A 25,095-nucleotide genomic window follows, 5' to 3' on the forward strand; every position below is an offset into this window, starting at 1 on the left:
TACCTCAACCTTTCAGAAGCCAAGCGTGAAGGTTGAGGGATCCGACCTCTGGATGGAGAACCTGACCCCCCTCCCGTGAGAGCAGATCGTCTCGGTAGGGAAGACGACGTGGAGGGCAGATGGACAAGTCGAGAAGGTCCGGGTACCACGTCCTCCGAGCCCACGCCGGAGCAATGAGGATCATCCGGGAACCGAACTTCCGCAACCTCCGCAGCACTTGCGGGATGACGGGGACTGGAGGAAACGCGTACAGCAGCGGGAATGACCACTCCACCACAAACGCGTCGCCTAAGGCTCCTTTCGGAGGAAATTCCCGCGAACAAAACCTCTCGCACTTCCGGTTGACACTGGAGGCGAAGAGATCCACTTGAGGGGTCCCCCAAAGGGCGAAGATCTCCAGGAGAATCTCCTGAGCCAACTCCCACTCGTGAGAGATCGCGCTCTGCCTGCTCAGAGCGTCCGCCGTCACGTTTTCGTCTCCGGCCAGATGAACTGCCGAGATCGAAACTTCCTGCCGGATGGCCCAGAACTCGAGCTGCATCGCCTCCCTGCACAGAGGAAGTGACCCTGCCCCCCCCTTTTTGTTGAGGTAGTGCATGGCCACAGTGTTGTCCGTCATGATCAGGACAGCCTTTCCTCGCACAGTCGGCAGAAAAGCCTTCAGGGCTAGCCTGACGGCCCTCAGCTCCAACAGATTGATATGGAGTCTGGACTCCGACGGAGACCAACGACCGCTGACTGTCAGCCCGTTGGCATGAGCTCCCCATCCCGTGAGGGATGCATCCGTCACGATCGTCACCTCCGGCCAGGGTAGCCAAAACGGAGCCCCCTTCATCAAGTTGCCTTCGACAGCCCACCACAGAAGGTCCCGGGCGACCGAGGGCGGCACCTGAACCGGGTCCGACATCCTGCCGGAGGACTGCGACCATTGCGTCTTGAGTGCCCACTGCAAAGATCTCATCCGCAGGCGAGCCTCTGGCACCAGAAGAATGCAGGATGCCATGAGGCCGAGCAACCTCAAGAACTCGAACGCCGGGAGCGTCTGGGCATGCTGAAACTTGTGCCCCATCTGCTGAATGTGAAGAGCCCTCACCTGGGGAGGAAAACACTGCCCCAGGGAAGTGTCGAGCACTGCTCCGATGTACTGGAGCCTCTGTGTTGGCGTCAAATGGGACTTCTTTAAATTGAGGGAGAAGCCCAGCCTGTGAAGGGAGTGGCAGGCGACGGACAGATGATCCAGGACTTGCTCGGGAGAGCTCCCCCTGATCAACCAATCGTCCAGGTAGGGGTAGACGTGAATCCCCCCTTGCCTGAGATGCGCTGCCACCACCACCATGAGCTAGGTGAAAACCCTCGGGGCGGAGGTCAAACCGAACGGCAGGACCCGAAACTGAAAGTGCGAGTCGCCAACCGCGAACCTCAGGTACTTCTTGTGCTTGGGATGGATCGGCACATGGAAGTAAGCATCCTTGAGGTCGAGTGACACCAACCAGTCCTGAAGCTGAAGGGCCTGGAGGACTTGAGAGAGAGTAACCATCTTGAACTTGTCCTTCCTGAGGAGTTTGTTCAAACCGCGCAAGTCCATGATGGGTCTCAATCCCCCGTCTTTCTTCGAAATCAAAACATAAGGGGAATACCATCCCTTGTTCCTCTCCGCTACAGGCACCAGTTCTATGGCGCCTTTCTCCAGCAGGGCTTGAATTTCCTGCGCAAGGAGCGGATCCGGACACTTCAAAGAGAGGTTCCCCGGTGGATTGTCGCGAGGCCTTTGCCGAAAGGGAAGACAGTAGCCGTGGGTTATGATCTCCAGAACCCACACATCTGAAGTAATGGCACGCCACTCTACAAGATGCTGCGCCAGCCTTCCCCCAACCGGCGAACCATGGTACATGGCCTCATGACTGAGTAGGAGCGGCTGCGGCGTTACCTGAGGGCAAAGAGGCAACTGCCCGAGCGGCCTTGGCACCACGGGTACCTTGTCGTCCACCTCTGGTACCCCTGCGTTGGCCCCTTTGACTGCCAGCTCCTCTCGCTCTACCAAAGGACGAGTAATAGCGAAAGGAGCCACCCCTCCACTGCTGTCCCCTAGGACGAAAAAGCGGAGGTTGGCGAACTGCAGCGCCCAACGACTTCGCTGCAGCTTTTGAGGTCTGCAACCTCTCAAGGCTCTCGTCAGCCTTGCTGCCAAAAAGATGTTCACCATCAAAGGGCATGTTGAGGAGCCGGGACTGCACATCAGGAGCAAACCCCGACTTCCGCAACCACGCAAACCTGCGTATCACGGTGCTCGCCGCCATGGACCTACTGACGCATTCAGCTAAGTCCAAACCCGACTGAACGGACTCACACATGGCATCCTTACCATCCTGGACCATAGCAAGGAAACCATCCCGTTCGACCCCTTCGGGAATATGTTCAGCCGCTAACGCAACACAGTTCCACAGAGTGTGCGTGAAACGCGACAAGGCACAAACGGAGTTGGCCGCCTGAAGCGCCATACCACCAGAAGAAAACACCTTCTTCGCCCAGCCATCAAAACGTTTGTCGTCCCTATCAGGAGGGATGGTAGGGTACGACGCCTGCTTTGCCGGGGCCGTGGCCGCCTGCACCACCAAACTTTCCGGAGTGGGGTGCCTGGTCAAGTAGCAGGGGTCGCCACTGGCTGGACGGTGTTTTCGCGACAAGGATCTGCCCACTGCCGGGAGACTCTCCGGAGCAGTCCAAGCCGCCGCCACCCTACGCTGTAAAGCCATATGGAACGGCAGTACCGGGTCAGTTGGGGGACCAACATCAAGGATGTCCGTCAGATCATCCTGCACAAACTCCCCTGGGGGAGCAGACCATCCCAGATACTCAGACACCCTAGCCATAAGGCGCCGGTATGAGGAATCGGCATGGGAGCCAGGCTCAGGCCGACCAAATTCCACCTCCGGAGAGGTGTCCAGTCCACTGGCATCATGCAGCGACTGCCTCAAATCGTCAAATTGACTATGGCCCGAGACAATGTCATCCGGCACCTGACTAGGAACCAGGCCATCCGAATCCTCATCCGCCTCTGAAATATAATCCAAGTGGTGGAAAGGCACCCGAGAGTGCCTGCTCTTAACCAGAGCCTTCCTAGGGGGAACACCCGAGACACGGGGCACCTCCGACACGAAAGGCGTCGATGGCGTCGAGCGAATCGGCGCCGACGTCGAGAAAACCGGCAACGGCGCCGAGAGGATCGGCGTCGACGTCGAGGAAATCGGCGTCGACGTCGAGGAAATCGGCGTCGACGTCAGATGCAGCGCCTCCAGTATCGGCGGCGTCGACACAGCCCTCGAAGCCGGAGCTCCGAGCGTGTCCCTCGACGACCTGACCGTCGACGGCTTCGACGACTTCCTCGGAGCCGGAGCCTCGAGAAAGCCTGTCGACGCCCTCGACGCCTCAGACGTCGATGTCTTCCTCGAAGACATCACAGGTGCACACGGTCTCGATCGCGTCAAGGACCGGGACCTGGAACGGGTACGGCGAGAACGAGCCCCCTTGTCCGAACGGGACCTCTCCCGTGACTCGCGCCGACCACTCTTGCGAGCGGTGGCTCTCGACCTCTCACGGCCGACCCCACTCGGGGGCGCGGACGGTTGAGTACCCTGCGACTCAAGAATCGCCAACATCTTCTTGCCGAAGGAAGCCCATTCCTCCGGCGTCGCACGGCTGGTGGGGTAACCGACGTGCCGGGCAGAGTCCTCTGAAGAGGACCTGGAAGGCGACCGGTGTCGGCGCTTCCGAGAATGCCTCGAAGAGGCTGAGGAGTGGCGAGACCGACTCCTAGAAGAAGACCGACGAGACTTCCGACGATGACGCGGAGAGTCACCCCTCGAATCATCCGTCGAAAGCCCCGCCGACTTCGACTTCCGGGGCTTGGACACCCGACCTACCGACAATTTCTTCTTACGTTCGCGTAAGGCCTTGGACGTGAGCGACAGGCAGTCGACACAGTCATCCGTGTCGTGGGCCTCCCCGAGGCACCAGAGGCAGGCATCGGGCGAGTCAGTCACCGACATCTTGGACCCACACTCCCCGCACTTCTTGAAGCCCGGACGCGGGGTTGAAGACGAAGTGGAAGACATCGTCGAAGGAATAATTCACAAACGAACAGGTTCGAAGAACCGGAAAGAACAGAACTCCAATGAGTCGAGGCTAGAACCGAGAAACACGAAGCAACACGTTCGCGGACGGAACTGAGGCTACTGGCGTCGTGCGTCCTACTTATCACATCGGATGACGTCGGACGTCGGAGGAGGTCCTCGACGGCGGCGCATCGACGTCATCGACGCAGGACGCAGACGCCGAAAAAGTTTCCGAAGCAGCACAGCTGTGGTGATTACATGTCATAGATATGGAATACGTCGGAGGACCCAATCCCCTCGAATATAAGTTTCTGTGAGTGTGGAAAAAGGTTCCCACTCGCTGAGGTATAGGGAAACAATCCACCAGCAAAGCAAAAAGTTATGGGGTTGACACAGGTCAGTAAGATTTATCATGGCTATGAACATTTTATCTAACAAAAGGACACTGGACGTTGCCTGTGTGCGTAGACCGTAGCTGAAGCACGCCTTCCTCCAACCTGTGAAGTGTCCTGAACAGGCTTGCATCAGCGATTCTTGCATTTCTTCGACTGGTTGCATCATGCAGCTACACCCGATTGGAAATATCCTTGAAACGGCAACTCGTGGGTACCTCTCATCCAAACCAAGGGCAGTTGAGCGAGAGCCCCAGTGACCCAGAGACAATCCACAAACTCAACTAGGAAAATCAGAGTCAGGGAGATGAGTAAAACGCAGTAGATTTGTTCCCTTTATTCCTCCCTAGAATAACAGTGGGAACAAGTACCTTGGTCTCCTTATTCCATTCCACTCACATTTTGGCCATCAAACCTTCGTCTGTGAGAACGGAAAACATACTTGTCTCTGGTAAAATAGTTGTAGAACCTTTAAATCATCATCAACACAAGCATATTCAAATCTACCTACAGAGACTTTGTTCTGGTGAGAAGCATTGTGGCGTTTGTGATTTTTGGGCACAAGGCCCTATTCATCTTAGGGTTCCGACTTCTTAAGATCGGTTATGGTCTTGTGATTTGGTTCCATCACTGGCTGCATCTCAAATACCTATCTGATTTTGATAACTAAGATCTCATGTATATTTCAACCTATGGTGACTGCATTTATGCGAGTCAGAGTGTTGTGCGACGATACTACACGTTAATTCATTTTCCAGTATGTTCATGTTGGGTAAAACATCCATTTCCCTCTGGATGCCCACAAAGTTTTGGCCGGATTCGCACTTCGGAAGACAATTGTTAGCGATAATTCTCAGAAATTAGCGAATTCCTTTCTACCCTAGAGACACCCAACTCTCTTGCTGGGCTTTATGACTAATTTTTATCCTGGAGAGAGCAAGACCTTTTCCCACTCATGTATTTTTCTTTGATTTGAACACGGTTTCTTTTGGTTTTGGAGTCTGAAAAACTCCATATTCATCATGTTGTTCCAATGTGACACATATCACCTTCAGTGCAGTGGCACAGGGAAGTCCTTTACATTTCCCAAAGGTTTAAATACCTTCTCTTGGTTAAACTACTGTTTCCAAGACCAGTAAAGTGAAATTGACTTTACTTACCTTTTGTAACTTTGTAGACCCAGCAGAGTGCTGGAGGGGTTACTTAGTATCCCCTGTGTCTACTTTCTCATGTAACATTTTTATGTTACCCTTTCTACAATGAATGGCTGGTGGCAGTGGTTTACTTTTTACTACTATTGTGTTTTTTTACCGCAGAGTGAATCCTCAGCTGCAGTATTGCACACATTTTGTCAAAATTTCGCCATTTCTTGTTTTAAAGGTCCTTCTTGAGTTTTAACCTTTTAAGTGCCAAGGCGAGTATACTTGTCCTTTTTACATAGACTTCAATAATAGGCTGGCACTTAACGCAGCAAACCAGGTTTGGTCCCTTTGTTAATTTTGTCTTTAGCGGGGTAGACTGGTGAAGCCCACCTCTGGCTCCAGGGTGTCTGGTGGGGGCAGGAAGCGAGGGAGGTGCCCAGAACTCCCTGTGCTTAGTCTCCTAGGAGACAGAAATGCACTCTTAGGTCATTGGCCCGGATGGCTGTCCGGCAAGGACAGCCACCCTGCTGGGTGACTGACAGCTAGTCTGGAATGAATGGGAGAAACCTACATAAAAGGCGAGGCTTTTTGGCTTGGAACTAGTATTCGGAAGGGTACCTGGTTACTGCCTTGCTCTGCCCAGGTCGGTACAATAATATCAACAAACGAATGAGCAAGGTCAGGTCTATCTCTGCTGAAGAGTAACCACTGCTACACCCTGAGTGGGTAACCCCTTGTGTGGGTGGTCACAGAATTCTCATGTAACTGTTCTTCTGCACAAAAGGGTTTGATTTTGAAGTGCAGTGGTGTAGTAATACACAGGTACTTTTCAAAAACATAGGACATTCACATTTGAGGACATACTTGGAAGGCAGAGTTGACCACTGGATGAAGGAATCCTAAGAACTTGAAGAGGACGTCTGCTGCAACTCCTGGACCGTTGGTTTTCCGGATGAAGCCCTGCTGCTGTGCTGAAACTCCAATTTCATATCAACTAGAGAAGCCCTGCAAGGACAACTTCTCCCCTTGAGTTGGTGGGACCAATCAACTCCAAAGTAAGCCACCTGGACATCCTCTCGGAGCAGGTTGAAATTCCACTGAAGTTACTGCTGGAACCGAATAGCCAGGGAAAGGAGCACCCGATCTTGTGTGTTGCTTTTAAGCTGGCCAAGAGCTACAGCAAGATCCTACGGACTCCCAGGAAGCAGGACTGACTGAGCCACAGCCACCTCAACAGAGTGCTGGACCCCAGATGCAAGGATAGTCCATCTCAACAGCCAGGAACTGCGGTGTTGCCATTTGCGGTAGACACGAAGAGCTGAAACACTGAAGTGCCACTTGTTTGAAGATTGCCGGTTGCGGTTGGTGACCGTCCCATTCTAGTGCATGAGTCCCCAAACGTCCTCCCTCTTGTCCCCACGGCTGAGGCCCAGGAACACCAGGATCTGCAGAGCTGCACAGGAACTGAAGTCATCTGCTGCACTTTTTCTTCAACCTAAAAAGTACAGTACAGTCTAAGAGAACGTACCTCTTGTTTAACTGCCCTTATTCTCGGTTGGTGAGACCTGTTGTGGTTGCTCTGTAGATTTGCTGATAGCTTCTTTACTTCACAAGCATAAACAGCTTGTGGCCCTGCTTTGAATTCTTCCTTTCTACAAAGACTTCTAAAACATTGTGCACTACTTACTTACCTGCAAGAAGTGCTTCAGCTCACTTAGGTTCTTGTCCAATTTACTTTGGCCTCGCCTGGCTCCCCGAATGACTATTCTTGTGTTTTGTCTTTCTTTCAGGAAGGAGTTAACTAACTTTGCATTGGGGGTTACCAAACGTACTTACCTGCTTCAGAATATGTGTGTGATCTCTTGTTCTGTTCTAATAACTTTTTTCTTTGCCAAACTCTTAACTCTGATTCTAAATGCAACCAGTGGTATATCAATGTCCAGTGTCCCAGTTACTAAAGTCACCTGAGGGTGTAGGAAGTGCGTGTGCCATCCCAAAAGAGGTCTTACCGATTTAGAAATATTAAGAGTGTGGATTTTGGAGTGTATGTGTGTGCTATTATATTGCCCCCTTCTGAAGAAGGCTTACTCTGACTGTTATTAATAATGGTTTAATCAAGAAACCTTGTGTGTAGAGCTTATTTGAATACTTGTCACTGTGAATCTCTGGAACTCCCCTACAGCTCACATTGACCCCTCTTGAGATAAGCCTGGCTGCTCAATACGCTACCAATCTGTGTAGTACAGACATATACCAAAGGTTGGGTTCCTATTGCCAGGAGGTCAGGGTTGTTGTTGTACGCCCAAAGGGTACTGCATACAATGTTGCCTAACACCAAAGACAAAAGTACAATCAGAACCTCCCACACCCAGGACCGCAGAAGGACCAAGGAAGGACAAGCACAATAAAAGTTACAAAAAAAAGCCACCATTCTAGCACAAAGGTGATCCTTTTGTGCATTACCGTAGCTAGTTTGACAGCCTGCGAGTAAAAATCACACAAAGGCCAATTAAGTATGTCCACTGCCACCAGCCATGATATTAAGCTTGTCACTAACAGAAATGTTACAGAAGCATTGAGGAAGGAGATACCATATCTCCCTAGCACTCCAGTTAACTACATTTTTAGGGGGGGGTTCTCCCCTCCACCCCCAAAACCTTCTCTACCCTATTGTTTTTTTGTACTGTACCCGACACCCTGACCCCAACCCTTTATATGCCCCCCATATTTTTCAATGTTTTTTTCCAGTGAAACATTTCCGTTAAACAACCCATCGAAAAAAATAGCTGATGAAAGAACGGTGTACCGGTCTCACAGTATAAAATGTAGAGGGGGTGAAAATCCCCCTCTACCCTTCAGAACATATTCTGCAAGTTAAGCCAAGAGAAAATAAAGTAAACCCAAGGGGGCTCCCCAGCAACAATGCACAGAAAGTGCTGTGCTGCAACAATAAAATGTAGATGCCCAAAATGTATAGGAAAGTATAGATTCAAATGGAGAGTCAGAAAAATGAGACCCACAGAACTCTGTGTGGGACCTGAACATGGTCCTGGGTGCCCTGGCGCACAAACCATTTGAACCAATGCCATCTGCGGACATCAGGCTTGTCACCATTAAGACGGCCCGGTTAGTCAGCCTCAGCTCGGCTTGCAGAATCAGCGAAATCCAGGCACTGGTCGCCTCAGACCCATACACTACGTTTCACAGGGACAAGGTCGTCCTAGGGCCACATCCAGCATTCCTGACCGAAGGTGCCGTCAACGTTCCGATCTAAACGAGGAAATAGTGTTGCCTACTTTTTTGCTGATCCGAAGGACGAGGCACAGAGTCATGCACTGCCTTGATGTCAGGCATGCACGGAAATTCTACTTGGACAGGACTAAGGGCTTCCGCAAGTTGGACGCTCCATTTGTCACCTTCGCAGGTTCAAGACCGGGGTATCAAGCATCCAAGGCCTCCATAGCCCGCTGGATGGTCGCAGCCATTAAAAGAAGCTTACGAGGGACAGCATAAGCCACTGCCGGCCAACATGCATGCCCCTGCGGTCAGAGCCAAGGCAACTGCCATTGCCTTCCAGTGGCATGTCCCCTGGCAGGTCATAAGCAGGGCGGCCACCTGGGCCACCCCTTCGGCTTTCTTCAAGCATTACTGTTTGGATGCCGGCTCTAGAGCAGATGCAGCTTTCGGACAGGCGGTTCTTAGAAACCGGTTTGCTTAAGGAGGGTCTCCTCTCCACCCTGGGGCTACATTCAGTTGTAAAACGCCCATGCAGTATGGAAGAAAGGGGACAGGACGTAAGAGTAATTATAAGTTACTCACTGTATTGACTAACTTCCTTAGTCCCCTTTCCTCTATGCGTCCCACCATCCTCCCCACTAATAAAACTGTTGTCATTAGGCAATATTAATCTTTTGTCGACGCGTCCATGTGGACTGAGGTGTGGCACTGGAGGGCGAGTCAGGTCAGCGCATGCTCCCAGGGCTACACCCCCGCACGCCTCTAAATTTGAAGGGGAAGAAGGTTTTTTTCAGGTGAAAAAGGTTCTGTCTCCCATCCCATGGAAGGGACGCCCCATGCAGTATGGAGGAAAGGGGATTAAGGACTAAGAGTATGTTAGTCACTACGGTGAGTAACTTAGAATTTATGTTTGCTCATTGCACAATATTACATGGTACAAAAATTGGACAATCTTTATGCCAAGGTCTTAGATATGAAATGCCAAGATCAGCAGTATGATGTAGACCACTTGCAGTGGAGAGCCGACTCCCATATCCTTTATCAACCTAGGGCTTTGGAACAGACTGTTTCACACAAATCAAGCAGTTTGGATTGTGTAGAGAACACAACGTTTATTAGGGTAAGCATCTTACTTTTCTATACACACCAGTGAATGACTGTAGCATAAAAAAAACAAAAATAAACTCACATTTTGAGATTGGTCCCCATAAATAGTGATTTAATGAAAAACATTTAATTTCAAATGGCGTTTCAGTAGTCTTATACATTAAAGAGATATAGCCAAGCAACATGAAATATAAGCAGCAAATAAAGGATTTTCATTGTTTTATTTGTCTGTGATATTACAGGAGCCACCGCGCCTGAACTGCTTGGCCACATCCATTTTCCACGGTAACACAAGCAAATGAAAACACTTGGCTATAAGTGTTGTCCCTTTCGCACAGTGAGCTTGGGAATCACATCTGTACTTTATTGGAAGCTAGGATTGGGACTGGGATAAACAGTTAACAGTTCAGTCCATTACACTCACATGTACAAAACAGCAAACCACCAATTGCTTTGAAAGTTTTCAGGCATCCACCATATGTAGTAGTCAGAAATACAACCAACATAAAAAAATTATCAAAGTATGGCATACCCGTAAAGATGTGATCCTAAATGGATCCCTGAGTCTTCCATCGTCATCTTTCAAGTTGTATCCTTCTGCTCTTTTATCCCTTTCACTTATTTTCCACAATTTTATAGTTTTATCTGAAGAGAAAACATTGTTTTTGATGTTCCACCAGGCACGATATTCAGAAAAACATTTAGTCAGTCTTGTATCAAGTGATGCTGGGTTTCATTCTTTTTACACAGTTCGGTAACAGGAAGGAAGATACTAAAAAATGCACATCTGAACCAGACATTTAGCTATCACACAGACCATAAAAAGGCAATGACTTTAGGTCTCATAAATAAGCAATCGAATCTCCAAAAAGAGAAGGTCTTTGAAGAAATATATAATAACTGAAAAATGCTGTGTATGCTAAATAAACATTACTTTAAGAATACTTTCAATAAAATACAAGCTTTTGTTTAATTGTCTTATGAACCTGAACATTTCTACATTGATAGTTGATTTCTCCAACTGGATGAGTTTGGCGGGCAGTGCATGAAATGTGGTTCGGGCAAAATACTAACAAAATGACGACATACTTTAATAAAAAGTCTTGGGCAGTTGGTGAAAAGACTGCACTTGAGTTTCCATGCCTTTGTTGGTAGGATTGACAGAGTCAAATGGATACAAGACCTAACCTTTAGGAACAGAGCTTGCAGGATGATGCCTCCCTACAACAAACCTGTGCAAGTCTAGCAAGGGAAAGCGATCAAAGAGCACAGGTTACTCCTGAGCTGGGAGAAAACTTTGGCGGTTCACCAATATACTACTAATGTGAAAAGGGTCTGTTAGTTAGATTTTACATTTTTATGCCAAATCTCCTCCACCTGTGAGACCCCAGGCCCTTTTTGCTGGACTCCTGGATTTTCTTGTCCGTTCTCCTGAGTTAATGTCTCCTGAGTTAATGCAAACCTTTTTCTCCACTCACTCATCCTTTTTCTCCGACTATGGGAACCCTTGTTCATTATTTTTGTACTTAATTTTATGGAGTCATGCTTTCCTCCATTTCTAAGGCATCTGTAATTGACTTTTGCAGCACACAGCACCTTTTGTGCAGTTTTGCTGGGAGCCCTTTGGGTTTTCCCTTTTTATTTTCCTTGTGAGAAACTGTCCTTTGTTAGGACTGATTTTACTCTGGTGGACAGATGCATAGAAGGCCTACCTAGTTCAGTGATAGAGATAACTGGGAACTGTAGCCAACCCAGTTCAAGGAGTGGTCAAGTCTAAGTCTCAGCAGGGGTGAGCCTGATAAGGGGTCCTCAATGAGTACACAGTGAAAAGTCAAAAGGAACACACTTAAGACAATGAGTTATAAAAATACTTATTTATTTATGGCCATATAACACTATGATAAATTACTACTAGCATGTAATATCACACAAGACTAAATAAAAGATACATATCTACAATCAAAAGGAGTATGGCAAAATACATAAACCAATCCAAAGGAAAGTAAGTATTAATATGCAGCACTAGAGGTCCACAGAGATACAACACTAACTTTAAAAGTCAATTCCTAAAATGTATGGGCCTTGTGCCCAAAAGTTCTACAGAATTGTGTGATACTGGTAACAATTAGTGTAGGGCTTCTGGGGTCCAATTAAGAGTTCCAAGGAGTAACGTTATTCTAGCTAATAAAAGTGTCCCCCATTTTCAGAATGCTTGCGCGAGCAAGCAATGGCAAAGCCAAAATGTTATAAAAGTTTCTAAAAGTTACCACACTTGTAAAAGGGAGTTAGGGGTTCAGGTAAGTACCGTTACAACTCACTCCGTACTCCAATTCTTCTTAGGACTTGACAGTTTTGCAGAGAGGACCCAAATCGCTTTTCCCGCCTTCAACTACAGCCCTTGATGCGCAGGGGTTGCACGTTCAAGCACTTCTCCGGTCAGCAACAAATGCTAGTGCAAGTTCTTCAGGTTGGAGAACGCAGAAGAACTCTATGTAGTGCCCTTCTAAGCACAGGACTGGATACAGAAAAGCTGTTTTTGGACGGCCACCGATGCACGGGGACACACTTGTCATGGTCAGACTTGGCCTCTCATCTCGTGTCCCCTTCATGCTGGAACCATGAAATTTGGCAGGAAAAAGTTCAGCAGGACAAGGTGCCGATACCCAAAGTAGCAGGCCACAATGCAGAACGGCAAAGTCTGGTGCACGGTAGCCCAAACTGAGGTGGGCAGTCACTCGGTGATCCAGAGGCACTTCTGAGGGCTCTTCTTTGCAGGACTCTGAGCGGATGTCGAGAATGGACGCTCCTCCTACTCCAAGGGTCAAAGCTGAAGATGACCTACAAGACAGGGCTCCTCCAGAACAGCAGCAGAAGTTGGTCAGCAGACTTCTTTTAACTGGTCCATGGTCTCCTTAAACGTCTTGCAGCTAGACAGGATACTTGGCTCTTTCAGGTTTCTTCCAGAACCTAGATCTACTGAAGTTCCTCCTGTAAGTGAGCAAGCTAGTATTAGCTTTTTGTTTAAGATGGATCTTCAGAATCAGTCTAGCCAAACTATCTGGGTAGTGTGACTGAACAGCAAGACTTAATGGACATACGAGTGGTGAAGGGTTCAGTTAAGCACAAACCGATCACTCTTAATACAAGTTAGGCAGAATGTATAATATGACATGCATTACTCACCGTAATAGCATTTCTGATGATTTTATCTACTTAGATTCACATGCTCTGCCTATGGTCCGACATCCAGTGGTAACCGCAGAGTATTGCATCTGGTTTTTCGAGGATAGAAAGGGGACGGCGGCATAGGCGTGTCTGTAACACTATCCCTACCATGACGTGTAGTGTACCCAAAATGTTTCACGCGCCAAGGTCCCCCCCGATAGTATTTTTTCTGCCATGAGGGAGCCCAAGGTGCATCGTGAGTGAGTACATAAAAGAGAAAGAAGTAAGACGTCCATGTTCCTTCCACCCGAGCGGGGAGGCAGGGTGGGCGCAAGTGAATCTAAGCAGATACAATAATCAGAAATGCTATTACGATGAGTAATGTATGTCTTCTGTTGCTTGTTAATCTGCTTAGAATCACATGCTGTGCATAGACTAGCGAGCAGTACCCGGAGTTGGAGTTGGGTTGTGAGAAGGAACAGTAGAGAAAAGATGTCTTAGTACTGCTTGTCCCACCTGAGAATCAGACCAAGAATGTGTGTCTAGGCAACAGCGTTTTGAAAAGGTGTGTAGAGAACTCCAGGTTGCCGCTTTGCAAATGGACTCTAGGGGAACAATTGCAATGAATGCTATGGAAGCCCCAGTGCCTCGAGTAGAATGTGCTCTAGGCTTAAAGGGCAGTTCTCTCTTAGCAAGAGTGTAACACAGTGCGATGCATTGGACTATCCGACTTCGAGACAGGATTCCCCTTCTCTGCCAGCTCCCATTGAAACAAAAAATTGGTTTGTTTTCATTAGTACTTTAGTTCTTTACAGGTAAAACATGACTGCCCAGAGCACAACTAACATGTGTAGGCTTCTTTCGGCCATGTTAGAGGGGTTCTGTAAGAAAGGGGGCAGTTCTATTGACTGGTTCACGTGGAACTTGGAAATAAATGTAGGCACAAACCGAGGATGAGTATGCAGAACCACCTCATCTCTGAACAGTAATGAAAGGGTCTAGTACTGAAAGTGTAAAGCCAGATATTATGCTTGCCTGTTATGAGTTATCATTAGAAATTCATTCATCCATCATTCATTTATATTAGTGACACATTAGTTATCCATTCATCCACATTGAATCAACCATTTCATCCATGCATTTGCTAGAGAAGTAGGCCCTGTCATGTGAAGGGTTTTGTTTAGTATGATGTTGCCATGATTGCATTGGAGACACGCCTGTGCATGCACTTCGAATGTATATTGAGCCATTTATGTAGTACTTGAAGAGATATGATGGGAGCTAGCAGCTAGAAGTATGAAACTGGCTCTCTAAGCCATGCTGAGAGAGACATTTAGCAGAGAGTGGTTTATGGTACACTGTAGTTCGAAGAATGTAAACAGATTAGGTTTCCTTTGCCCTATAGAAGCGAATGAGACTGCCTGGCTTATCAGACCTTGGGTTTGTGTGCCGACAGAAGGAGTGTGGGAGGCATCTGAAGAGGAGTGCTTTGCTCAGCTTGCGGTAGAAGGCATAAAGCTTTGACAGAGGAGAAATGTTACGATTTCGCAGTAAGAGACAGTTCCTGCATTGAGAGAAGACACAATATGCTTGCCAGTTCCATCTTGTTCCTTAGATGTCACAGTAAACTTAGAGGAAATGCACACGCCATCAGACTTCTTGGCGCTGCCTGATTTTAGAAAATGCTTGCAGAAGAGACATGTTACCGTAGGGATGTATGTACGTCATTTGACACTATAAACATGAGTGAGGTTTTGCAGTAGATCAGATAGAGGATGAGCCCGCTTGGGAGAGATCGAGATGGAGTTGGAGTTTTGCAGCAGTCAGAGCAGTTAGAGTGACCAGCCTGATAGATGCAGATCGAGCTTGGGGAAGAGCAGCACGAGAGCAGTTGGCAGGAGACCAGATCGGTAGGGGCCAAGCAAAGAGCCCCTGGCTGAGGGAGCAGAAAGAGGCCCGGTTCGCACACACGCTGAGGGAAGAGGTTCACATCATATGAAGGGGACCAATGTTCATTGAGTTGATTGAGACTTAACTGATTAGAAAGCGGTTTGTTAAGACGCGTGGGGAATTCGCGCTCACACACAGGCATGGGTTTTGACACACTGATTGAAGGGGAGCTTCATCAGGCAGGGATTGTCTCAGAGCGTGCCATTGTGTGTGATGAGAGCGAGAGATGTTGACGCTTGCCACATCTTGCTATTAGCCAGGCTTGTTGTTAGCATTGGTAATTAGGTTGCTTGCATAGAAGCCAGAAGGGCAGGCAATTGTTTATTGCACCCATGCTAAAGGGGTTGCAGAGATTTGTTTGCTTTGCTATTTGCAGTTCATCGTGCAGTGTTATGCATGAATAAAGTGTTTTATTGTTGAATCGATATGTTTGTGTTTTCTTTGTCTGATGTTATTGTTATCTCATTTTGTGCCATTTCCTAGTGTTTGGTTTGATGTGTGTGTGTGTGTCCCATAGCAATTTGGCAGTAACAGTTTGCACCACCCCCTTGAGAGATTTGGCAAACTAACAATTGTCGCAACAACGTGGGGCCAGATTAGCACCCCCCTGGTGTTGCATTTTCATTTCACAAAAGGGCCATAGTTCACAAACCCTTATTATAGAAGTGATAGCCACTAGGCAGGCTGTTTTATAGGTGAGGTCTTTTAGACTTTCCTTGTGTATAGGCTCAAAGCGGGACCCCACGAGTCTAGTCAGAACCACATTTAAGTCCCATGTTCCCCCTCAGCACTCCACAGTAGGTGGGGTGTGCTGTTCTCACAAAACAAAATACAGGAGGGACAAAATGGTGCACACTCTGCCTCTCCCCCCACTGTGGTAACTGTAGTTAACCCAGGTATTATCAAAAGGAAAGCTCAAGGAGCTTTCAGCAACCACTGCACAGAAAGTACTGTGTGCTGCAATAGTAAAAGGTAGATGCCAGAAAAACACTGAGGAAAGCATAACTCCATTAAAAAGTATCAAAACGAGATACAAAGGGTTCCCAAGTACACAGTAAAAGAATTTGTGAATGCTGAAAAAGGGTCCCATTCACACAGGAGAGTCAGATAAAATACCAAGAGTACAGCAAAAGGTGCTGTGGGACTCACAGGTTGAGAGAATTTCACTCAAAAAGGAAAGCTACTCTAACAGTTTGGTAGCAATGGATGAGGGTTGTAGTAGGTACACAACACATAGTACACCTCAAATTAAGCATGCATTTATATACACCTAGGCACACGGTTATACTTCAAAGTTCAGGTAAGTAGGAAATAAATAAAACCACAGTAAGAGCACTTGCAATATTCTTAGCACAGGTAACCCAAAGACATTCATAGATGAGTATAACAGTATAACAGTATAACATGCATTACTTACCATAAAAGCATTTCTGATGATTGTATCTGCTTAGATTCACATGCTGTGCATATGGTCCGACATCCTGTGGTCACTACGGAGTATTGCATCTTGTCTTTCGAGAATCGGAAGGGGACGTCGACATGGGCTTGACTGTAACACTATCCCTAATGTGACGTGTAGTGTACCCTAAATCCCTCAGGCGTCGGTCCCTCCGATTGTATTTTTTCTGCCATGTGGGAGCCTATGACTAATGTGAGCGAGTACAGAAAAGAGAGAAAGTAGTAAGACATCCATGTTCCCTCCATCCAAGCGTGGAGGAAGAGTGGGTGTATGTGAATCTAAGCAGATACCATAAAAGCATTTCTGATGATTGTAAGTAATGCATTTCTTTTGATGCTTGTTAATCTGCTTAGAATCACATGCTGTGCACAGACTAGCGAGCAGTACCTGGAGTTGGAGGTGGGATGTGAGAAGGAACAGTAGTGAAACAATGTCTTAGTACTGCCTGTCCCACTTGAGAATCAGACCTAGAATGAGTGTCTAGGCAATAGTGTTTTGTAAAGGTGTGTACCGAACTCCAGGTTGCCGCTTTGCAAACGGACTCTAGGGGAACATTTGCAATGAATGCTATGGAAGCCCCAGTGCCTTGAGTAGAATGCGCTCTAGGTTTGAAGGGCAGTTCTCTATTAGCAAGAGTGTAACAGAGTGTGATGCATTTGACAATCCACCTAGAGATAGTAGATTTGGAGAACGGATCTCCTTCTCTACCCGCTGCCACAGAAACGACAAACGGATTTATTTTTCTTAGTGGTCGAGTTCTTTCCATGTAAAACAGGACTGCTCTGCGTACATCCAGTGTATGCAGGCTTCTTTCTCCCATGTTTGAGGGGTTCTGAAAGAACGTTGGTAGTTCTATGGATTGGTTCACATGACTCTGAAATTAATTTAGGCGCAAACCTAGGGTGAGTGCGCAGAACCACCTTATCTCTGAACTGTTACAAAGGGGTCTAGAACTGAGAGCGCTTGTAATTCACTTACTCTCCTAATGGAAGTAATAGCTATTAAAAAGGCAGTCTTGTATTTGAAATCTTTGAGACTTGCTCTATGCATGTGCTCGAAAGGAGACCCCATAAGTCTCATCCGGGAGCTGGGTTAGAAATGGGAGGGTGAATTCTCTTTACTCCTTCCGTGAAAGCCTTAATAACTGGTATCTTCCACCATGACACCTTCTGTTGTGATGTAGTGTAGGCTGAAAGAGCAGCTAAGTGAACCTTTAGAGAGTTAAAGACCAGGCCCGAGCCAAGTAAATGAATCAAGTACAAAACAATATGTGTAGGAGAGCAGTCAATGGGGCTGATGCTCCTAGAGTTGCACCAGATGACAAAACGCTTCCACTTACTGGAATAGCAATATCGAGTGTTAGGTTTACTTGCCTCCCCGAGTATGTCCATACATCTCTGAGGGAGTTGTAGGTGCCCAAACTCTATGACCTCAGAAATGTCCACCCCGACCCCGCTCTCCCTACTGTGTAGGCCGGCTGGAAGTCCCAGCCACATGGTCGGCAGTGCCGACTTGATCAGGTCCGTTGGCGGATTCGACAGAGATCCGGAACAGCCGTCTAAGGAACGACGGTTAGGTGATCTCAATATTAATATAATCTATTCAACCAAGGGTCGATGGGACAATTCGCAATATCTCTGAACAAGCTCCGCTTAAGGCGACCAGTATGCTGGGCAGAAAAAAACAATCTGAGGGACCTCGACGCGTGAGGGATTTTGGGTACACTACACGTCACGTTAGGGATAGTGTTACAGTCACGCCCATGTCGACGTCCCCTTTCGATTCTCGAAAGACAAGATGCAATATACTCTGCGGTGACCACTGGATGTCGGCCTATATGCACAGCATGTGATCCTAAGCAGATTAACAAGCATCAAAGATGTAGAATAGTTTTTAAGGTAAGAAATGACATAATAAAAACACTAGAAGCATATATGCAAATTATTAAAAACTCCTATAAACTTTGTATCCAACCTGTCTTATGAGTTACCTATCTGGTAAGAATCTCTCAATGTTTGGAGGGGTCACTGGACCACCAGTGACCCGGGGTTAGGCAGAAAAGGCAGGAAAAGCAGTGTCAAGAGTGGTAGGATCCCTCTTGATTCCCAAAAGTTGCATGCAAGTAAAAACTGTTGGCTTCACAAGCTCAGGGATGTTAGGAGGACCCCCTGTAGTGCCCCAAGGACCACTGTCCTAGGGCAGGCGGATTTCCCAATAGAGCACAAAGGTTGCAAGATACAAGCTATATGCAGCCCCATGGCCTCAGGATCAATCAAGCAGGCTCCAGTTAAGTTTAACTGGAAATGTACTGTCCCTTAGTGTGAAAAAGCAGTTGCAGCCGGAAGGTACCAGCAGCGAGGCGACAGCAGACCCGGTCACAGGTTTCTCAGTCTTGGCGACAGAACAGCTCTTGTGCAGTCAAAAGCCCAGCAAAGAATCTTCTTGGTTCTGGCTTGTTGGCACCCTTTTCAGGCACGGCGAAGCAACTGTTGTTGCAGCAGTCAGCTCTTCTACATTTCTTAGTCGTAGCCTCTGGTGAGGGGGACTTCTGGAGCTGGCTCGAGTTGCTGCAGGCTAAGAAGGCCCACAGAATATCAGGCGAAACAGCACTTTCGGAGACTATGCACAGTGATGCGGCACAGCACAGGGTATTGGTGAATTGTGGAGGTTGCAGCTCTTCCAGGTAGGGCACAAATTGTGCTTGTCTCGAGACTGGCTAGGTCCAATAGTATTTGGTAGGAAGTCGTCTTTTTGAGATCTTACTTGTCACTTGGAAGCCGAGGTTGACCAATAGCAGTTACTCAACAGGCTCTGGCGGTCGCTGGAAGTTGCTGGCAATGGTCCTCTTCGGATAGTTCTGTTGCAGTGGTCGACTCAGACTTTCAGCTGCAGGAGCTCAGAATGTATCCAGTAACATTAGCCGAGTCCACCAATCATGACCTATGCACCATTCAAACGTGGGCAGTGGTTGTCCAATGGAGACAGGCAGCCTCTGAGTCTGAACTGGTTTCAGTCAGGCGCACTGCAGGACAAAGGATAGGGTAGTTTCAGTCAGCTCCCCCATTTTCAGTCCTGCCAGTCACTCAGAGAAGCTTCACAGGCTTTTCTTGGGAAGCCCACCGAGAAAAAAAGGGACCAGAGAATTCTCTCCCACCCAGATTTGAAAGGAGGAGGACTCAAAAAGGACAAGTCAACATGTTCAGGGCTTAACGTAAAGTCACCATTTTGAGTAAATGGCATCCCTTATTGCAGCTACAAAGACAGCCTCTGACAAAACTCCACACTAAGTTGTGCAAAAAGGTACACCACCAGCCTGAACAGAGGGCTAGTCACAGTAACCAAAAGGTTACTGAAGAAGCAAGAAAAGGGAATGCCCCTCCCCCTAAGCACTACTCGCAAAATAAAAAAAAAACAGGTAGGATTAAAAGGATCCCCCCTGCCCTGGTAACTACAAGAGTTTAGCCAGGAAGATAAAGAAACAAAGTGCAAACTCTAGGAGTTCCCAGCAACACTGTACAGTGCGGTGTGCTGCTTTAGGAAATTGGAGTCATGCCTTCCTTCAACTTTTTGGCATCTACAAACAGGAATTTCAAAAAGTGGTCAAAAAGGTTCCATATACTGGAGTAAAAAGGGGAGGAAGTGGGGGAAAAGGTTCCCACTCACTCATGAGAATTAGCAAACAATCCAGGTGTTCAGTAAACAGTGCTTCCTTGTGTGAAATCTCCACTGAGTATAAAAGCAAAATGTAGGGTGTCCCTTTGATGTCTATGGCGGGAAAGCAGCAAAAAGAAAAATCCTTAGAAGGTGATTTTCTGGCTTTTCAATTTCTGATCATTCAAGTGTTAGGACAGTTATTTTAAAGTCCACCTAAGACAGACTTTATAGGCATGTACCACTAAGGGTACTGGTAGGTGTCAGATCAGCCAGACTTATTTTAGGAGGAAGAGGGCTGTAGGAAGGGACGAAGAACTTGTAGCATACATATGGTCCAAAGAAACACTTATACAGGGATGTATTGTAAAAAATAATGGTTTATTTTATATATACACAAAGACAATTCTTTAAAAAGGTAAGTACCATCATACGTTTTGGCTTTCTGGTGCGGTGAGTGCTGGGTGTCCGACCCACTTTTCAGTGAATTTGGCTGGGTTGTGTGTGCAATCTTTATTTTGCACTAGTGTGTGCCGTCCCCCTGCACTTCCTTACCTGCATTCAATTCCCTGCCCCCCACCTCCCGCTCGGCCCACTGTGCGATTGGGCCTAGCTACGCTATTCCAGACCCAGCACCCAGGGCAGCCTCCCTGCTCGGGCAGCCCTGTCGGCTAAGGGCCCAAGGCATCTTCCTCCGCCTCCAAGGGATATGGGGTCCCATGTCCAAGGACCTTTTTGCCTCACGCCTCAACACTCAGCTCCCAGTGTTTCACATCTGGAGACCGGATCCGGCGGCGGCTGCGACAGATGCATTTCTGCAGCATTGGTCAGAAGGGATCCTTTAGGCCTCACCCCCCCCTCTTCACCACGATAGCGTGGACCCTGGTGAAGGCCCATCAGGAGCGAACAGAGCTGGTCCTCATAGCCCCGGTCTGGACATATCAGACCTGGTATCCAGTTCTTATGGAACTTTCTTCGGATTTTCTAATCCTTCTACCCCAGATTCCAGATCTGACCCTGGCAGCCTGAAGGATTTCAGGGCAAGATGGAGACTTCCAGGGATGTCACTCAAGGCCATCAGTCTCATTGAGGAGAGCTGGGCTCGTGCAGCCCTCAAGGGATACTCAACTCTTGGAACGCCTGGACAGGCTGGTGCCTGGACCGAGGGCTTCATCTGGTTTCAGCACCTATAGGGGAAATTCTGAATTTCCTAGCATCATTAGTTGAGAGAGGCTTCGCCTACAGGACAGTCAATGCTTACTGCTCCGCAATTTCAGCCGGCCACAACCTTGTCCAAGGGGTCCCAGCAGGAGAACATCACCTTGTTTGCAGACTACTCAAGGGTATCCGCCTTTCGAGTCGTCACCGTCTCGTTAGGACAAGCTTTGGGACGTGAACAAGGTGCTTAACCTTTTTCTTTCTTGGCATCACAATGAGGAGCTATCCCGTACTGCACTTTCTGGCAAACTTACTACACTGCTATGCCTGGTCTCCTGCAGAAGGGTCTCTGATGTCAGAGCTCTCTACTTAGCAGACAGGGCCTTTTCTCCTGATGGCATAGTTTTCCACATATACAGAAGGACAAAGTGCAATTCTAGGGTAATTTCTTATCCTGCCTTTAGAGAACAGCCCAAGCTTTGTCTGGTCAAGTGCTTAAAGGCCTACGAGGAGGTAACAGCACCTCTTAGGACCTCTGCTAACGGACAGCTATTGATAGCAGTGCACAAACCTCCACAGAGCGGTTTCTGCCCCAACATTGGCACGCTGGGTGCATTGGACTCTATCCCAAGCTGGGATAGATACTAATTGCTTCGGCGGTCACTCTGTGAGAGTTGCCATGGCCTCCAAAGCCTTTCAGGTTGGAGTCCGTTTAGGACATCACAAGGATGGCAGATTGGGCAGGTGAGTTAATTTTCAAGCAATTCTACCTGAAACCGGTAGAGCAGCCTGCATCCATTGTGGTAAGTAAGCTTTAAAACAAGCATAATCTACTAAAGACACGGAGGCGAGCATTATCCCGCCCAACTAGAGAAATACTGGCACAAGATCAATGTCATTGCATTTGATGAAACTGCCAATCTACAAGCTATGTGACCTTGCATAATAACACACCGATTTCTCTCCCACCCTCACAAGAGGAATAGGGTTGTCATGTACATCAAGTAACCCTAGCTATTTACGTCTTCCTTCGAGAGTGTCTACAGACAAGTATGCCTGATCTCCGGATCTGCTCTGGTTCCCTTTCGCAAGACGCCCCAAGTTACGGCTTCTTTTTCCATGGTTTGGACGGCCAAGTTTGCAGCCTTGAAAGAAGAAGTTACATCATGTTTATGACCTTTTGGAGGGACAGCTGCATGCCTATTGCTGAACTGAGGTCACATGTTTTGGTGTCCTACTTTGAACTTTGACCAAGTCTCCTGGGAAATTGAGTTATTTCTTTCAGAGACTGTTATATGGACTAAAGTTCTGGTTTATTGATATTTTACTGCACCTATTGTTATGCTTACTTTTTGCTCGCTCAGGTGCATAAAATACTTGCTGCTGAGCTTCTTTTCATATGTTTAATAAAAGAAAGAAGCATAATGCTCGCCTCTGTCTTTAATAGAATTAAGACTTTCTTGTTATTATGGAAAATCTTTATTCAAGGAGAGTAAAACCATATTATTAGACTTTCAGAATGTCAGTATGCAAGTCAAGGTAAGCAGACCCTATTGGTAGTTAACTATTACACTTATTCCGTTTCACGCAGTAATACAGTTATACTACCAATATTACTTTCTATAATAGTGGAACACAATTCAAAGGTAAGTAAATAACTTCACAATACTTTTCAGAATGGCAGTAAGCAATTCACAGGTAAGTAATAACTTTATAACACTAGCAACTTACTTTAGTTTGGGAATATACAGTTACAGCACCAACACATAGAAGTAAGTACTTTGCAACACGTGTTATATTTCCTTCACAGAGTCCTTATACTTTAGAAGTCCTTCCCTAATCTAGGGCATGTCTGAAGGCACACCCTTTACGTTCATGCCAGAAATAAATACAACCCACTAGGGAAAAAAAGGCCAAGAGATTTCTTTCTAGGATAACAAGTTTTAATCGTACAAAAATAGGAATGCAAGCAAAGAACTCTGCTGCTTGAGAAGGTTCTGTGGGAATTTAGTACACGCAGAGGCTTATCAGGCATCATAGACTCATCACTGTACAGAGAAAATCTGCTTGGCTGGTTGGTAACTCCCTATACATGGGCCTGCTCCATAGGGGATGCCAGGCTGTGATTGTCTCCAGTCTCAGCAGTCTGTCCTCTGCCATGTGGGGTCAGCTGGGCTCATCTCTCCAGGGACTGAAGGTCAAGCTCTTCACATGTTGCCATCACAGAGTTACTATTGTACAACAATACTACTACATCATTATGGCATGCACCTGGGAAACTTGGGACTGGCACAGGGGAATTAACACGTGCATGCTTCCCCACACGTTCTTTGCTCAGTTCATATTGCACTTTCCACCACCAAGGCTTCCACCCTATCTTTGGGCTATAAATTATTCCTCGTATTATAAAGGGTGTCGCTATGGGATAAGGTGAAATGGTCGTGCTTGTTTAGATCTTTTACGACCACTGGGTTTATGGTTGGTGGTCTGAGGTGACCTACTATCGTGGAATTAAGGGGTCTCGGTATGGGACAGTGGTGGGTGCCATTACTCCTGGTGGGCTGGGTCGGGGATCGAGGTCTGCTGGTGGCCAGGCTGTGATGAATGCACACTGCACGGAGCCTGGTGCCGTCTCATGGCCTTGCAGAGCAGATTCCTCTCTGGGATAACTAGTAATTGCAACAGTTAAGGAACAAAGGGACCTTTATGAGATTTAGCAACTAAGGGTTAGTCTTTGGGCCTGTTCAGGTTTCTCCACCGGGGCTACGTTTACCGCGCAGCCATGTAGAACTACTACAAAATTATCTCTCTTTATATGCGCACACTAAGTCTATACACCTATACTTCATGTAATATTGTGTTTGTACTGGGTTCTTAGCACGGCCATCTCCCCCTGGTACATCGCACGTCTATCTATGGAACTGGCCTCACTCTAAAGTACCTAAGGGGTGGGAAAGCCTAATTTCCTTCCAACAACAATTCTCAGAAGCAGAAGGGGACACTGGGTGCTCCAGGGGCCAGCTGTAGGCAGAACAGGCATAGTGTTATATAGTGCTTGGGATGAACGTAGAAGCCTGTGATGCAAGATAGAATGTTAAGGTGTGAATGAGGGAATGCTTGTAGTAAAGGCTCTAGTCTCTGGCAGATGGACAGCCCCTGCCTGGGTGATGGGTGCTAGTTGTGTTCCTACTGCACCATCTATATGTAACTTAAGCACCCTTAATGAAGTTACTGCTGGAACCTACCTGTGAGCCTGAGGATCTTACTTTATTACACATAGGCATACATTGTAAGAAAGTGAGTTCCAGAGGATTTCTCACTTGACAGGTAACAGACTTTAGAGCTGGTAGAAGTGTTCAGGAACTTTGTAGAAGGCTCCCCAGATGCGTTCCAGCATCAGGCCTGGGTGAACGGTATGGGCGAACGCCCAACCATACAAATCACCAATATAGCCACACAGGAGCACCACAAAGACTTTGGGTAAGTAATACCTCAAGCCACACAGTACCTCAGCAGTGAAGAAGAGCTTGCTGACAGACGCCTTCACGACGCAGCAGCACACGACCCAATCTCTGGATTCTTGGTTGCAGTGACTAAAGAAAGGACACTGGATGGGAAGGGATTGGATACTGGGGGGAGGGATTTGGGCTCTCCAAGTCTGCAGACTTCCAGCATTGCTCTGGCATACCTGAGAGTTCCACCCAACAGTTCCTTATGTAGTA

The 25,095-nt window shown here is 47.5% G+C and overlaps 1 protein-coding gene across 2 annotated transcripts in view; it reads right to left on the reverse strand.

Moving 5' to 3' along the window:
• Positions 1-25,095, reverse strand: part of PPP2R2D (protein phosphatase 2 regulatory subunit Bdelta) — a 306,643-nt gene that overhangs the window by 129,450 nt on the left and 152,098 nt on the right. For both annotated transcript variants that reach the window (XM_069611440.1, XM_069611441.1), the window contains one exon: positions 10,523-10,635. In XM_069611440.1, coding sequence (XP_069467541.1) covers positions 10,523-10,635 — 113 coding nt within the window. The remainder of the gene's footprint in view (positions 1-10,522; positions 10,636-25,095) is intronic.

The sequence above is a fragment of the Ambystoma mexicanum genome, chromosome 8, assembly GCF_040938575.1.
Source record: "Ambystoma mexicanum isolate Mex_15411 chromosome 8, UKY_AmexF1_1, whole genome shotgun sequence".
In the NCBI taxonomy this organism is placed as follows: domain Eukaryota; kingdom Metazoa; phylum Chordata; class Amphibia; order Caudata; family Ambystomatidae; genus Ambystoma; species Ambystoma mexicanum.